We start from the raw sequence: 16,735 nt of genomic DNA, 5'->3' as shown, positions 1-16,735 counted from the left end.
TGCTTGAGGTGTGAGGGGAAACAAAACTAGTGCACATTGTTTCTGTGGGTGTGAGAGCAGTTAAAAATAAAATCTGTGAAAAGAGCACAATGAAGTCTCCACTTCTACATCAGTACTTTAGCATACTTCAGATGACAGAAGCTATTGATCTGAGCTGGCTGTCAACTGTCAGGGTAAGACGACAGAATTATTTCTTGTTTAAAGAAATTTCTTGACTTGAGCATTTGTTGTACGTTTCTGGTTCATTTCTGGTCTCACTGCTGTTCATGTGTGAAAACTACTTTTCTGTATTAGAAAAAATGAAATATTCAAACTTATACATATAAAAAAAGTCATTTATTCTCCTCTCATTGTTAAATGGTTCCATTCAGATGGCAAAGCTGTGGCACGTCCTGCTCCTGTGTTGGGCATGGAGTCCCCTGTGCCTTCCATCCAGTGTGAGCTTCATTGGTACACCACAGGAGTGTGAAAAGGCTCACTTTGTCCCTGGTTACAACTTGGGTGGTGAAGGCTTTGACATTGTGACGATGGAGAGAAAAGGTGCCTATGTGATCGACACTGAAACATGGAAGATTGGAAATGGTAGCTGTAGGATGTACTGTAACCGTTACATGAATGGCGAGAAACAGAAGGTCCCTGTTGCTGTGGTGGACTGGAGAACCCTGCCCAAGTGCAGTTTGAAGGTCTCCAGTGTGGTCTATGATTCTGTTGAAACTCTTGTCAATGACTCGACATCATCTGTATCCAACAACTGGAAAATTGGCCTTGACATCCCGGTAGATCCTTCAGTAACAGTTGGGGTTGGCTTTGGAGGTTCTCACTCAAGAGATTCCACCTTTGCCATGAAAAAGTCAAAACAAGACCGCTACACCTTCTTACACCATTCGATCAACTGTAAATTCTATAGGTGAGTATGTCAGGGGATATTTGTCTTCTTTTTTTAAAATTTACTGAGACTTTTTATTTTATTTTATTTTACAGCAGTGGTGTCAAACAATTCGTAATTATATGCCCAGTGATGGGGAGTAACGGAATACATGTACCGCCGTTACATATTTAAAATACAAAATATGAGTAACTGTATTCCGTTCCAGTTACCGTTTAAAAGGTGGTATTCAGAATACAGTTACTTTGTTGAATTAAATGGAGTACACGGTGGTCTTTTCCTGTTTTATGTGTTAGACTGTTCCCTATTTTTGGTAATTCCACGCTGGTGGAAACCCAAACAAAACACGCATTAAGAGGCTCTATTGCTTGTGTGTTGAATCAGGCCCCCCCCCCCCCCCCCCATCATCTTTAAGTGACTGAGACAGGACTCATCACCACATTCTCATATCATCCTGACCCTTCTGGCCTCGCTAAAGCACAAGACACTTTAACGCCCTTCCCACGCAATGTACACAAGCTGTAAATTTCCACATTGTTTTATTTTATTTTATTTCTATTTATATAATTTGCATAACTCACCCATTTGCTGCACATAATGTCATCTTTGTATATACTCATTCACTGTATATAAAGTTCTGTCTGTCCCTCTCTCTTTTTTTCTTTGCACGGTCGAGGAGCGTATCACGTCACATTTCCCTGCGTGTTATACCTGTATAACCATGCACGTGACAAATAAAGAATCTTGAATCTTGAAAATCTTGTGTCTCAAGCCCGCGCCCCATGTCACCCCTACTTGCAGCCCGCATAATGTCGTGAAGACATATTTTTAAAAATCATTATTCAAAAAAGTATTTAATATGAAGGCAATAGGCAGAGTGTTACAGGCATAGCCCTAAAGAATGTAGCCTTATGGGCAGTGTAGTCCGCGCTGCAGGGAGAATGGACTGCCATTCCCGTTATGTGTCTGTGAGCGCGAGGGAGAGAGGAAAAAGGAGAGTCAAAAAGTACGAGCTGTGACAAACCAGAAACGGGAGATGGAAGCATGTAAATATAATAATAACCACTGCAGCCAAAAAGAGTGCCCGACGAGCGCAGTTGTAAGTAAGCTATTAAGACTCGACTGTACACTGTGTTCGTCTTTTCCTCCGAAACAATAAGTTCCGTTGAAGCAGCCTTTCAACGCCTCTCTCTGTCTCTCGCTAGCAAAGTTGACCCAGACAAGAAAGTAAAGCTAGTTTTCGGTTACGAGCCCGACACAGAACCCGACATATTAGCCAGAGGTCCATTTACTACGGTTCGGAGTCGTGGACCTGTTTTATATATGCGCGGAATAGTTTTCTATACGAGCTGCAAAAAGTGCAGCCTTACCTAATGTCCCCCCTACTGTTACTCATTTATATTAAGATTTAAAAATCTAGTTGGTATTGATATGGCGAGTAACCTGCAGTAATAGTAATAAATCACACAGCAATAGTACATTCATGTAGTTGTAAAAAGCATGATAATATATTAAGTAATCCAAAGTATTCAGAATATGTTACTCTCATTGAGTAAGGTAAAGGAATATGTTACAAAATATACTTTGGGGCATGTATTCTGTGGAATACATTTTAAAGGTGACCTTCCCAGTACTGTATATGCCATGTATAACCCAATTGCACTTTATGTGGCGTGGAGCAGCCAAACCATCGCATAAAAAACTATTAAAAACATTGTCAAATGTAAAGAAATGATATACTGAAAATTTTTATATTCATTGTATCATACTTTTACTAATCAGATCATTAAGTCTGAGTTTTTCCTGTTTCTGTCTGTAGCTTAATTATTGTTCCTCAGTATTGCTGGCCATGGTTAAAATGCATTTTTCAGTAAGACGATGTAAAACTGATGATGTACCTCTAGTTAAGACTGAGTAAAGATGCAATCATTTCATAATGATTTTTTTTTTTTAAAAAAAATGCTTCCTGGTGCAAAACACTGGATCAGATTCACTTGTGGGTCATATGTTTGACACACCTGTTTCTCAACAGTTTGAGGCAGTTTCCTTAGTATTGTGATTCTGTTTTGAATTAATAGAAAGAAAAATCTAAAGTGATTCAAATAAAATGGTTCAGACATTAATGCATTTATATGCTTTTCTGTTCCACAGCTACAGACTGGCAACAAGTCCTCCTTTGAGTCAGGAATTCAAGCCGGCAGTTGACTCCATTCCCCCTTATTCCTCTAAAACTGCGCCATTATATCACAATCTGATTGACACTTATGGAACACATTACATCACACAAGTGTCTCTTGGAGGTGAAATTAAAGCAACCACTGCTGTCAGGACCTGCATGGCTACAATGAATGGACTAACAGATACTGATGTTAGTGACTGTTTGTCAGTTGAAGCTTCAGCTACTTTTGCAAATTCTGCCCGTATTAAAGCAGAGTATGAACACTGTCAGAGAAAGAAAAACAAGTTGGGGTCTAATCAAAGTTTCAGCAGTTCATTTAATGAGCGGCACACAGAAGCCATTGGTGGAGATATTGATGGAGGTGATATCCTCTTTGCAGGCCAATCTGACCCCTCGGCCTATAAAAACTGGCTCATTTCTCTTAAAAGTGTCCCTGATGTGGTCCAATACAACTTAAAACCCCTACACACCATACTGCCATTAAATCATCCTGCCAGGGCAGGACTGAAGCAACAAGTGGAGCAGTACATTAAGAAAAATGCAGTGCTGAAGAAATGTTCAGAAACCTGTAAGATTGGGCACCGATCAAACGCAAGAGATCCTTGTGCTTGTGGCTGCAACAGTAACCAGAACATCAAGTCAAACTGCTGTCCTGCTGGGAAAGGTCTGGCAACCTTAAAGGTGTTCAAACTTTATGCAAAGGGTCTGTATGGTGATGACTGGAGTCAAACAGATGGTTCAGTGGAGGTGACATATGGTGATCAGAAAAAGCGCACTGATATTATAAGTAATGATGACAACCCTAGATGGAGAGAAACATTTGAGTTTGGAACCATCACCATCAACATGAAAAACAAACTTAAATTTGCTGTGTATGATGAGGACACTTACTGGAACAGTGATCTGTTAGGCGAGTGTTCATTTGATCTGCGAGCAGGGAAGGTGAGCGACAGCTGCATGCTGAATCATGGGACCTTCTTCTTTTCCTACATCGTAGAGTGTGCACCAAGTCTTAGTGGGAACCAGTGTCAGGAGTATATCCCCTCGGCCATGAGTCCGTCTTTGGCTGAGGTTTTCCACACCAGAAATGGGGTTCTTCTTGGAAAGATTGGGAATAAGTATGAGGAGTCAGTAAATGTGTGAGTTCAATGCTAAATGTCACTGATGAGAGATGAGTCAATAAGAGAATAAGGATTTGACCATCTGCTGAATATCTATGTGCTTGTACTTCATGGCATTCTGTCTTTGACTTTTATATGCAAAAATATTTCAGCCATGCTTGTGGGCAATGTAAGCCACTCTCTATGCTTCTTTTCCATAGTCGTTCAAAAATCTAGCAATAAAGCATCAGCAAAGACAATGCGTGTGTTTCATTTGAGTAATTAAAAAAATTGCCATGGTCTAAGGTGTTTTTGGCTGCCTGTTTTTGTGTTTTTGGACTTTTGGACCGTCATTTTTTGTTATTGTGTAGTTCCTGGTTTCTTTGTCTTGAGCTTTGCTTCCTAATTTAATCTTTTATATTTCTTTTTTTTTTTTTTTTTTTTTTTTTTCTAAATGACATCAGAAACAGCAGTATGCGACATTACGTGATGGCAGAGCTTCAGTTCATCCTTTGTCATTTTTTTTTTTTTTTTTTTTTTTTAATAAATAGGACAGGGGGAATGAATGAGAGAGAGAGGGGGAGAGAAAGAAAGAAAACCAAAGGGGAGAAGAGACGGTGAGAAGGGGGGGGAAGAGAGAGAAAAAAAAAAAAAAACTCCTGGGTCACCTGTATGGAGAAAAAAAAACAAAAAACAAACAAACAAAAACAAACAGAGGAGACAGCAAACAACAAAGAGCAACATAATAATAGAGAAAACAAAGCACCATCACAATAAACTAGCTAGTCATAGATATCAGTATTTACTAAGTAATAAACGATATTGTGCAGCACGCAAGATAGACAGCGCACAGTGTGCTTTGAGGCAGCAGCCAAGAAAGCTTTAGTCCGCGTCTGTGAATACCCATGTGTGCATACCTGTGTGGATCAGCATGCTTGCATTCCAAAGGTTTCTCCATGTAATGATCTGCTAGGGAGTGTGGGGGGGCCACAGCCCCGTCCTCCAGGGTGTGAAGCGGGTATGGAGGAGATCAAAACTCCAGACATCCAGAGGCCCCCAGAACACAAGAGACCATGGAAGACCAACAGAGGGGCAGCCGCGCCACTGTCCCAGTAAGAGCTGAGGAGAGTCCCAGATGAGGGCTCGCCCAGCAGCCGCGGAGCAGAAGTCAGGGGGAGTTGCAGTGACGCGCCCGTGAGCTCCGCCGGCCCCCAGCTGCACCTGAGTGACCGAGCCCTAGGCCGAGAGGCCGGGGGCACCCCACCTCCAAAGGGGCCCGAGCGAGCCCCAGGCCCCAGGCCCCGACAAGCGGCCGCCAAGGAGTGAGCCGGTGTGTACCCGGACGCCCACCCCCAGACATCTTTTATATTTCTAGTTCCTAATTAGTTGTTCATTTAGTCTTTTACCTTTTGTGCTCTGTCTTCGTCACTGGCCTCCTGGTTGCCTTCCAGATCCCCATTGCCTGCACCGCCAGCATGAGGTCGTCCTGCAGAGCTCCTTCGTCTGCATGGCTGTCCACACTGTTGGCTCCGTCTCCTTTGGCCACTAATAAAGGAACTAATAAAGGTTAATAAGAGAGGACTATAAACTACTGGCATACATGAAACAACTATCTGAAGTAATCATTTATTAAAAATGTACAAAATTTCATAGTAATATTTAAATTAAATTTACATTATAAGAATTATGTGTTGAGGAGTAAGGGAATTCCAATATACATGGACTGGTTCTTATATAGTGCTTTACTACTCTTCTGAGCACTCAAAGTGCTTCACACAACTTGTGCATTCACCCATTTGCACAATTTTCTTAGTGCTTTCTAACTAACATTCACACACCAGATGGATGCATCAGAGAGCAATTTGGGGTTAGTATCTTAACCAAGACTAGGGGAAGCCAGGAATTGAACCACCAACCTTCTGATCAGTAGATGACCTGCTCTATTGCCCGAGCTACACCGTATATAACAAAGACATCCAAACAACCTCCCTGAGCGAGATCGTTTTCACATAAAAATAAAACTAATGGACTTACATACTTTTTATTGCAAGTTTATATTGGTAACTGTTTATTCAGTTTCTGTAATGCATCAACAGGTTATCACAAATTACAGTGGCTCTATGTGTTTTATGTGTGAGGGGAAATTAACTAGTGCACATTGTTTCTGTGGGTGTTAGAGCAGTTAAAAATACAATCTGTGAAAAGAGCCCAAGGAAGTCTCCACTTCTACATCAGTACTAGAGCATACTTCAGACGATGGCAGGTACTGATCTGAGCTGGCTGTCAGGGTAAGACGACAGAGTTATTTCTTGTTTAAAGACATTCCTTGACTTGAGCATTTTTTGTATATTAATAGTCTCACATGTATTTTCAGTAAGTAATGCCTGAAAAGGTTTAGGGCTGCAGTGTGAGATGTGTAAGAATGTTTAACTTTCGTTTTTTTTATCCATGTCATTTCATATCTTCTCATTGCCATACAGATGGCAAAGCTGTGGCAGCTCCTGCTTCTGTGCAGGGCTGTCTGGTTAGAATGTAAACTGCATCTGTAATGTTCATATCATTTCATATCTATTCAAGTTTCAGACATTGTATTTTATATCCAGACTATGACTTTCACGTACTGCAAATTTGTAACTGTGCAGCTCATATAAGTTACAACTGTCCACTTCATTTGTGTCTTGCAGAGTACGGTATATAAACTCAGGACATGGCTGATCAATACAAGCATCATTCCATACTTTCTGTGTTGGAGTTTACTGCAGACTAACCATACAGTTTAAGTTTGTATTGATATTTTGTATCTTTGTCTGTGTGAACTTATTCTCTATGTCAGAGTACAGTATCCTACCATTTGCACTATGTGTAAACCTGGAGCTTTATAATTTGTCTCTTTGCATACATTTACATGGCTGAGATGACAATAAAGTTCACTTTGACTTTTACTTCATGGGTCACATACAACCCAGTGTGAATTTAAGTGGGATCAAACTGTTGAATTACAATAAAAAACTATTTTAATAAAAGTACTATTGCTGAAAACTTTGACATTTAATAAATGATACTTTATAAAGAAAATTAATATATTTGAGTTCTTCCTGTTTCATTTTGGATAATGTGTTTGTCAGTAAGAAGGATGTTAAGCTGATGATGAGATTCACTCATGATGTGATCTTATGACTTGCAAGATCATTCTTCCTGGTTTCAAAACAATGAGAAGCAGAAATTGTTGCCCTCCTTCTCTGAAACTGTCCACTTTAAAAAGCAAGCAGTTGGCCTGTGGGTCAAATGTTTAAAACTTATTTTGGAAATATGAAATAAATCCATTCATAGGTGAACCAGTTGTGTTTGTGAGGTTTTAATTAGCCTTTGTAAAGGGGCCAAACAATAATACAGAGTACAACAGCAGTCTGCATGGCTTTTTACAAAGATAAATAACAATCATAAAATCATTTAGAAACACAATTTATCTACATGGTCACAGAATACAGTCAGAACATTCAGTGCAAAATGTAACTTATACATTTAAGTATATTTTGTGTTAAAGGGCTTCTGTGGCCTTTGTTGCTCAGCTTTAACAATATGAGTCCTTCCCATCAACTCAGTAGCACCACACTGTTATCTGTGTAGGCTAAACCTATTTCATGCAGAGGGCCTCACAATATGCGATTTCCACTGCACATCAAAACATTAGTAGTTGAAAGGTGAACTTACTGTAACACCAACAGAAAAAAGTAAATGAAAAATAATAACGATAAAAAAAATGTTACAAAAGCTATGTACATGTTAAACTAAGATTTATTTAAAAATATATATATTATATTTTAAAAATTGCGAGTGAATGCTCGTTTTCCCACTATGTTCATCTTGTAGGAAAGTTATCCAAATGACATAACACACATCTGAGAACATCCAGCAAACCAATCTCTGGTTATCTGAATATTTTATGTTATATTATATAGTAGAGAAACAGGGAAACGTTTCATGACTTGCTGCAACCAGAGACATGTTTAATGGTGGAGACACGGAGAGGTCCATCAGTTTATTCCTGCTTGTTATATTATGGTTAACGTGACTCTCAGCCCGTTACAGACAGTCGGCTGCTGAGTTTACCCTGGTTTAGATTTTAGTGGTAGTAAAATCTAAACTAGTTTACGTGTAAATACACGTATCATGTCAGGGGCTAAATAAAAAAAGAGAAGAAGACAAAAAAGTGTGTGATAGATAATCAGAGCATCTTAACGCAGTTAGGTTGCTATTTTAGCGCAGTCCTACAAACAAAGTACAGAAGACTATTTATATAACAGTTTAAAACATGATGTTTGATGTTTAAATCTAATTTAAAAGCCTCTTGTCAGACCTCCCGCAAAGTACAGACAGGAAACCTTGGTTGTACTTCACATTTACGTGAGGCGATGATTAATAATTATTTTTAAAAGATGAGACTTAGATCAGATGTTTCCTGTCTATATATTTTGGCTGAATGCTTTTTCACTAATCACTGTTAAAGACTTGAGTTTTGATTGTGCCCCACTCTTGTTGCAGATTGTTGCAGACCTAACCCTAGCTAATAATTATATAAATATGCAGTCACATGCATGCAGCCTTCAGAGCTGGGGATGAGGTGAGCCTAAGAACAGCAAGGGCAAAACTGTCACGTGGCATCATAGAGGCAAAATGGCAGTACTCCAGGAGGATTTCTCAAAGCTTCAGTGACAGCAGAGACACTCGGAGGCTGTGGCAAGGGATATAGACCATCAAAGGTTACAAGCCCACTTGGCTACAAGCAGACTGTGGACAGAAGACGCCACCCCCCCTAACGATCGAGTGGTGACACTTTCCCATGAAAGTGTGTTCCTTGCCAGGATCAATACACACAAAGCCCCAGTACCTGACAACATCCCGGGACGAGCACTGAGGGACTGTGCTGCGGAACTCACAGATATCTTCACAGACATCTTTAATACGTCACTGAGTCAGGCTGTCGTTCCCACGTTCCTCAAAGTCTCCACCATCACTCCTGTAGCAAAGAAGTTATCTCCCTCCTGCTTTAATGACGGCCATCCGGTCGCACTCACCTCCATCATTATGAAGTGCTTTGAAAGGTTAGTCATGCTTCAAATAAAGACATCTCTTCCCCCCAACCATTTCGCATACCTGTCAAATCACTCAACCGATGATGCAATTTCAACTGCCCTTCACTCAGCCCTCACACATCTGGACACTAGAGACTCATACCTTAGAATGCTGTTCATAGACTTCAGTTCAGCATTCAACACCATCATTTCCCAGCAACTCATTCACAAACTGGATCTGCTGGGGATCAGTACCTCGCTGTGTAACTGGCTTCTGGATTTCCTGACAGAAAGACACCTCCAGCACAAGAACACTGAATACAGGGGCTCCCGAAGGATGTGTGTTTAGCCCCCTGCTCTTCACTCTCCTGACCCATGACTGCACACCATCACACAGCTCCAACCTTTTCATCAGGTTTGCAGATGACACAACTGTGGTAAGTCACATCAGCAACAACAATGAGACCTGCTACAGGAGTGAAGTTAACCATCTGGCAGCAACAACAACCTGTCCTGAATGTGGAGAAGACTAAGGAGATCCTCATAGACTTCAGGAGAACTCACACCCTGCACACCCCACTAACCATCAATGGTGCTGCTGTGGAGAGGATAAGCAGCACCACGTTCCTGAAGTCCTCCTCTTGCTGTTTAGATGTCCTGCCAACAAGATTTTTCAAAAAGTCTCAAAGACTTTGGAGTCAGACCTGTTACAAATCGTCAACCTTTCTTTAATGTCAGGTGTGTTTCCAGAACCACTAAAACCTGCTGTAATTAAACCTATACTGAAAAAGGACAATCTTGACAGCTAACAGGCCGATCTCAAACCTCCCATTTCTAAGTAAGATAATTGAAAAAGCAGTTTCTCAACAGCTCAATTACTTCTTAAAACAGAATAATTGCTACGATGCCTTCCAGTCAGGTTTTAGACAGAATCACAGCACTGAAACTGCTCTGACCAAAGTGTTTAATGACATATGTCTGAATACAAACAGTGGAAAAATGTCAGTCTTAGTTTTACTGGATCTCAGTGCAGCATTTGATACAGTTGACCACAACATATTACTCAAACGACTGGAGAACTGGACAGGTCTTTCAGGAACTGTACTAAACTGGTTCAAAACATACTTAGAAAACAGGAAATACTTTGTATCAATAGGTAACTTCACATCTGAGCAGACAAGTATCACATGTGGAGTTCCCCAAGGTTCCATCTTGGAACCTCTTCTGTTTAACATCTACATGCTCCCACTGGCACAGATTATAAAGAACAACAAAATAAACTATCACAGCTATGCAGATGACACACAAATATAAATCACAATGTCACCAGGAGACCAAGGCCCTGTACAGGCTCTTGGTAAATGCACTGAGGAAATTAATGACTGGTTGTGCCACAATCGTCTCCAGCTAAACAAAAAAACCAAATAAATAAAAGGAAGTAATAGTCTTTGGCACCAAAGAAAAACGATTACAGGTCACTAGAAAACTTCAATCTATACACCTAAAAACCACCAACCAGCAAGAAATTTGGGTGTAGTGATGGATGCAGACGTAAACTTAGAAAAACACATTAGGACAATAACAAAATCATCTTACTATCACCTCAAGAATATTTCAAGGGTAAAAGATCTGATGTCTCAACAGGACCTGGAAAAACTAGTCCATGCATTCATCTTTAGTAGGCTTGATTACTGTAACAGCATCTTTACAGGTCTACCTAAAAAATCAGTCAGACAACTACAGCTCATTCAGAACTCTGCTGCTCGAGTCCTCACTAAGACCAAAAAAGTGGACCACATCAGTCCAGCTCTGAGGTCCTTACACTGGCTGCCTGTCCGTCAGAGGATAGACTTTAAAGTTCTGATGCTGGTCTATAAAGCTCTGAATGGTTTAGGACCAAAATACATCAGTGACCTCCTGACCCAGTATGAACCTTCCAGATCCCTCAGGTCATCTGGATCTGGTCTTTTATCAGTTCCCAGAGTCCGAACCAGACACGGAGAAGCTGCATTCAGCTTTTATGCTCCTTATATCTGGAACAAACTCCCAGAAAGCCTCAGATCAGCTGAAATACTCAGTTTATTTAAATGCAGGTTGAAGACTCACCTGTTCTGCATTTGAATAAAGCACCAAATCCACACTGTTTTACTTTTAAGCTTAAAATTTAAAACGTACTCTTTTTTTTTTAATCATGCTTTTTATTTGTTTCTGTTTTTTAATGTCTCTGTAAAGCACTCTGAATCACCTTGCTGTTGAATTGTGCTATATAAATAAACTTGCCTTGCCTTACCTGGGTGCACACATCTCAGAAGATCTCTCCTGGTCAAAAAATACTGCATCACTGGTCAGTAAAGTTCAACAGCAACTCTACTTCCTCCGCAAACTGAGGAGAGCAAGAGCCTCAACCCCTACAACCTTCTACAGAGGCACCATTGAGAGCATCCTAACCAGCTGCATCACTGTGTGGTATGGCTCCTGCACTGGGTCCTGCTGAAAAAAAGTTACAACGGGTAGTGAGAGCAGCGGAGAGGATCCCTCCCTCCAGGACATCTACTGCACCCGCCTCATCTGGAAATCACAGGTGACTTCACTCATATGTCCAATAGCTTTTTCAGTTTGCTGATATTAGGAAGGAGACTGAAGAGCCTCCGGGCCAAAACAAGTAGACTGAAAGACAGAGCTTCCTCCATCAGTCAGGATGCTGAATTCACTCCCCTGCTCTCACCCTCATGATCTCCAGACCTGCATTCACTTGTTTCCTCTGAACCCCCCCCCCCCCCCCCCCCCCATCCCCCCAAACATTCGACTCTGACCCACCACCATTGCCCCTTCACTGACTGGCCCACTCCCACTGCACATGCACTTGCCCACATTTACTATGATTGCTTTGGACACTACTGCTTAAATAATTAAGTATTGTATTGTATTGTACATAAGACTTTTATTTTATTTTATTTTTTTACTTTTTTATCTTTATATTTTTAGTGTACACTCAGGGCCATGGGAGCATTGCTATTTCAAATTCCTGTGTATGACTGTACATATGGTCTTTGACAATAAAGCTGACTTTGACTTTTGACCCTGACTATATGTGTGTGTGGGCATATACATGATAAAAAATTTTCAAGGCTCCAACGTGAGCTAGAATTCTTTCAAAATGATGTGAAGGACCATTAAGCCATATATGAAACAATTACTGCAAGAATTTGCTGCTAAATGTGGTTTTACAAGGGGTGTACATATTTCTTTCCACAGAATTTTGTACACTTCTCAGAACATTTTCTTTCTCAAATGACTGTATGTATATTTTTACTTCGCTTACTATTATGTATTAACAAGCCATAAAAAGACAGCTTCCCCATGTGTGAAATAGGTGTGAAAGAAGTAAAACACATCATTGCTGGATTGTGGGTGTTAAAATCGTGAGGTATAAAAGAGCGTGGTGCATCTAAAACTTCACTCTTTCATCTTCACTACCCTCTAGGTAAGATAATAGAAGGTACTGACCAAAGCTTTCTGACAGCTGTCAAGGTAAGACCAACAAGTCCTTTGTTCCATATGATTGTCTTTTTGTCCTTTGGTTAATACTTTAGTGTAGTGGCTCTGAAAAAAGTGGTCATGCTCCAGTGGAGGTGCATGAAATCACTGCATGACCAGTAGAAACTAGATAAGATGGTTAATGTAACAAAACTATGCAAAACAAGTTATTTCAAAATTCAACTGCTTACAGTTTATTTTGTAATCGTGAAATATTATATATTCTTAGTTGTTTAAAAGTAGAGTAACATGTTTAGCCAAATATTCTAACTAAATTGCTGGCTGCCTGAGTGGTGTCCAAAAATATGATGTGGGCTTTAAAGATAAATGCAAAACGTTTTACGTTTTGTTATTAGATTCCCCCACCTGAGCTGTATTTGTACTGACATTAGATTACACACAGGTGCACTCTATTTAGTCATTAACACTCATTAGGCAATGTCTATGGGCAACTGACTGCACTCAGACTAAAGGGGGCTGAATAATTACGCACACCCCACTTTTCAGTTATTTATTTGTAAAAAATGTTTGGAATCATGTATGATTTTCGTTCCACTTCTCACGTGTACACCAATCTGTGTTGGTCTTTCACCTGGAATTCCAATAAAATTGATTCATGTTTGTGGCTGTAATGTGACAAAATGTGAAAAAGTTCAAGGGGGCCGAATACTTTTGCAAGCCACTGTATATGTTGACAGCTTGCTAGCTATAAATTCACCAAAGTGTTACCTGCACATACTTCATCAGAAATGATAAGAACTTTGGGTGAGGTATATTGGATATTTTGGGTATTAAGTTTACACTGGGGTGCAACACGGTGACATGGTGGTTAACACCGTTGCTTCACAGCAATAAGGTCCCGAGTTGAATTCCACCATCAGTCCAGGGTCTTTCTGTGTGGTGTTTGCATGTTCTGCCCATGTTTGCGTAGGTTCTTTCTGGGTACTTCCTCCTACAGTCCAAACACATGCAGCTAGTGGGGATAAGTTAATTGGTAACTCTAAATGGTGCATAGGTTTTAATATGAGTGTGAATGGTTGTCTGTGTCTGTGTGTTAGCCCTGTGACAGACTGGTGACCTGTCCAGGGTGTACCCTGCCTCTCGCCCTAAGAAAGCTGGAATGGAATTTTGCACTGTTTAACTTCCCTTTGTTCATGTAATTTGTTAAATGATTCCATTCAGATGGCAAAGCTGTGGCACGTCCTGCTCCTGTGTTGGGCATGGAGTCCCTTGTGCCTTCCTTCCAGTGTGAGCTTCATTGGTACACCACAGGAGTGTGAAAAGGCTCACTTTGTCCCTGGTTACAACTTGGGTGGTGAAGGCTTTGACATTGTGACGATGGAGAGAAAAGGTGCCTATGTGATCGACACTGAAACATGGAAGATTGGAAATGGTAGCTGTAGGATGTACTGTAACCGTTACATGAATGGCGAGAAACAGAAGGTCCCTGTTGCTGTGGTGGACTGGAGAACCCTGCCCAAGTGCAGTTTGAAGGTCTCCAGTGTGGTCTATGATTCTGTTGAAACTCTTGTCAATGACTCGACATCATCTGTATCCAACAACTGGACAATTGGCCTTGACATCCCGGTAGATCCTTCAGCAAAGGTTGGGGTTGGCTTTGGAGGTTCTCACTCAAGAGATTCCACCTTTGCTATGAAAAAGTCAAAACAAGACCGCTACACCTTCTTACACCATTCGATCAACTGTCATTACTATGGGTGAGTATGTCAGTGGATATTTTTCTTATTTGAGTAATTTGCTGATAATTTTTAATTTATTTATTTTTTAATGTATTTATTTATTTTTTAGTTTAGCATCAAGCGTGATTCAAAATCAAATGGTTTCTGTGTCACTGAAGTATTTATTGCATTTACTGCATTGATGTTAAACACTTTTCCCCCCATAGGGTCACCCAGAACACATACATACAGATCTGGAGTGTACTGGAATATCATATCATTTTATAAGCTGTGTATTAACATTTTGTACGATGTGAAAAGAGTGCGTTTAAAAAATTGATTTTCCTGATTCAAGATTTTAGTTTAAATAATGCAATATCGATTTATTAAATCCTGAATTTTGCCAGAGACTCAAGTATCTCAGGTTAAGGCTCACAACACTATTTCAGCAACCACCAAACAGCTAAAACAGCAAATGAGAACAGGTAAACGGATTCCCCCAAAAATTTAAACACAAAGCGCAGCTCATTCACATATGCAGACATGCCTTTGGGTGCTGAAAGTCAACATCGCACAGACTCTGGAGCTGCAGTTGGGAGTTTGCCTTGTAATCGGAAGGTTGCCGGTTCGAGCCCTGGCTTGGACAATTTAGCTTGCCATCACCTGTGTGTGTGTATGTACATGAGCTTTGGGTCCTTAGGGACTAGTAAAGCGCTATACAAATACTGGCCATCTTCACAATTAAGTTAAACTTATCTATATGCTTTTCTGTTCCACAGCTACAGACTGGCAACAAGTCCTCCTTTGAGTCAGGAATTCAAGCCGGCAGTTGACTCCATTCCCCCTTATTCCTCTAAAACTGCGCCATTATATCACAATCTGATTGACACTTATGGAACACATTACATCACACAAGTGTCTCTTGGAGGTGAAATTAAAGCATCCACTGCTGTCAAGACCTGCATGGCTACAATGAATGGACTAACAGATACTGATGTTAGTGACTGTTTGTCAGTTGAAGCTTCAGCTTCTTTTGCAAATTCTGCCAGTATTAATGCCACAATTGACCACTGTCAGAGAAAGAAAAAGATGTTAGGGTCTAATCAAACTTTCAGCAGTTCATTTAATGAGCGGCGCACAGAGGTCATTGGTGGAGATATTGATGGAGGTGATATCCTCTTTGTAGGTCAATCTGACCCCTCGGTCTATAAAAACTGGCTCATTTCTCTTAAAAGTATCCCTGATGTGGTCCAATACAACTTAAAACCCCTACACACCATACTGCCATTAAATCATCCTGCCAGGGCAGGACTGAAGCAACAAGTGGAGCAGTACATTAAGAAAAATGCAGTGCTGAAGAAATGTTCAGAAACCTGTAAGATTGGGCACCGATCAAACGCAAGAGATCCTTGTGCTTGTGTCTGCAACAGTAACCAGAACATCAAGTCAAACTGCTGTCCTGCTGGGAAAGGTCTGGCAACCTTAAAGGTGTTCAAACTTTATGCAAAGGGTCTGTATGGTGATGACTGGAGTCAAACAGATGGTTCAGTGGAGGTGACATATGGTGATCAGAAAAAGCGCACTGATATTATAAGTAATGATGACAACCCTAGATGGAGAGAAACATTTGAGTTTGGAACCATCACCATCAACATGAAAAACAAACTTAAATTTGCTGTGTATGATGAGGACACTTACTGGAACAGTGATCTGTTAGGCGAGTGTTCATTTGATCTGCGAGCAGGGAAGGTGAGCGACAGCTGCATGCTGAATCATGGGACCTTCTTCTTTTCCTACATCGTAGAGTGTGCACCAAGTCTTAGTGGGAACCAGTGTCAGGAGTATATCCCCTCGGCCATGAGTCCGTCTTTGGCTGAGGTTTTTCATACCAGAAATGGGGTTCTTCTTGGAAAGATGTGGAATAAGTATGAGAAGCCAGCCAATGAGAGACTTTAAAGCCACATGTTGTTGTTAGGAAAGAAGCCGGTATGGATTTGACGACATGCTGAATATCTATGTGCTTGTACTTCATGGCATTCTGTCTTTAACTTTTATGTGAAAAAATATTTTTTTGAACTCAGAACTGTAATGCACTTCCTATGCTTCTTTTTCCATATTGTTTCAACTATCTAGCAATAAAGCATCAGCAACGACAACGCCTGTGTTTCTTTTAAGTATTCAAAAAAATATTGCGTTATTTTTTTGGTTTTGATATAACACGGCAATGAAGGGTGTTCTATCCATTTTTTGCATAGAGAGTGCAAAAGTGTGTTATCTATATA

The 16,735-nt window shown here is 40.5% G+C and overlaps 2 protein-coding genes across 2 annotated transcripts; both read left to right on the top strand.

Annotated features, from left to right (window-relative positions):
- The first annotated feature begins 89 nt into the window (after positions 1-89).
- On the top strand, positions 90-4,415 carry LOC113023200 (perforin-1-like). Its single transcript, XM_026169224.1, has 3 exons — positions 90-173; positions 372-907; positions 3,038-4,415. Exons 1-3 carry the CDS (start codon positions 90-92, stop codon positions 4,206-4,208), a joined length of 1,791 nt encoding a protein of 596 aa, XP_026025009.1. The 3' UTR covers positions 4,209-4,415.
- Positions 4,416-13,956: 9,541 nt separating this feature from the next.
- LOC113023199 (perforin-1-like) lies at positions 13,957-16,440 on the top strand. Its single transcript, XM_026169223.1, has 2 exons — positions 13,957-14,492; positions 15,233-16,440. Exons 1-2 carry the CDS (start codon positions 13,957-13,959, stop codon positions 16,407-16,409), a joined length of 1,713 nt encoding a protein of 570 aa, XP_026025008.1. The 3' UTR covers positions 16,410-16,440.
- The last annotated feature ends 295 nt before the right edge of the window (positions 16,441-16,735 follow it).

This window comes from Astatotilapia calliptera, chromosome 6 (assembly GCF_900246225.1).
Source record: "Astatotilapia calliptera chromosome 6, fAstCal1.2, whole genome shotgun sequence".
NCBI classification, from domain to species: domain Eukaryota; kingdom Metazoa; phylum Chordata; class Actinopteri; order Cichliformes; family Cichlidae; genus Astatotilapia; species Astatotilapia calliptera.
Note: the sequence above shows the minus strand (reverse complement) of the source record. Positions and strands in the feature narration are given on the sequence as shown.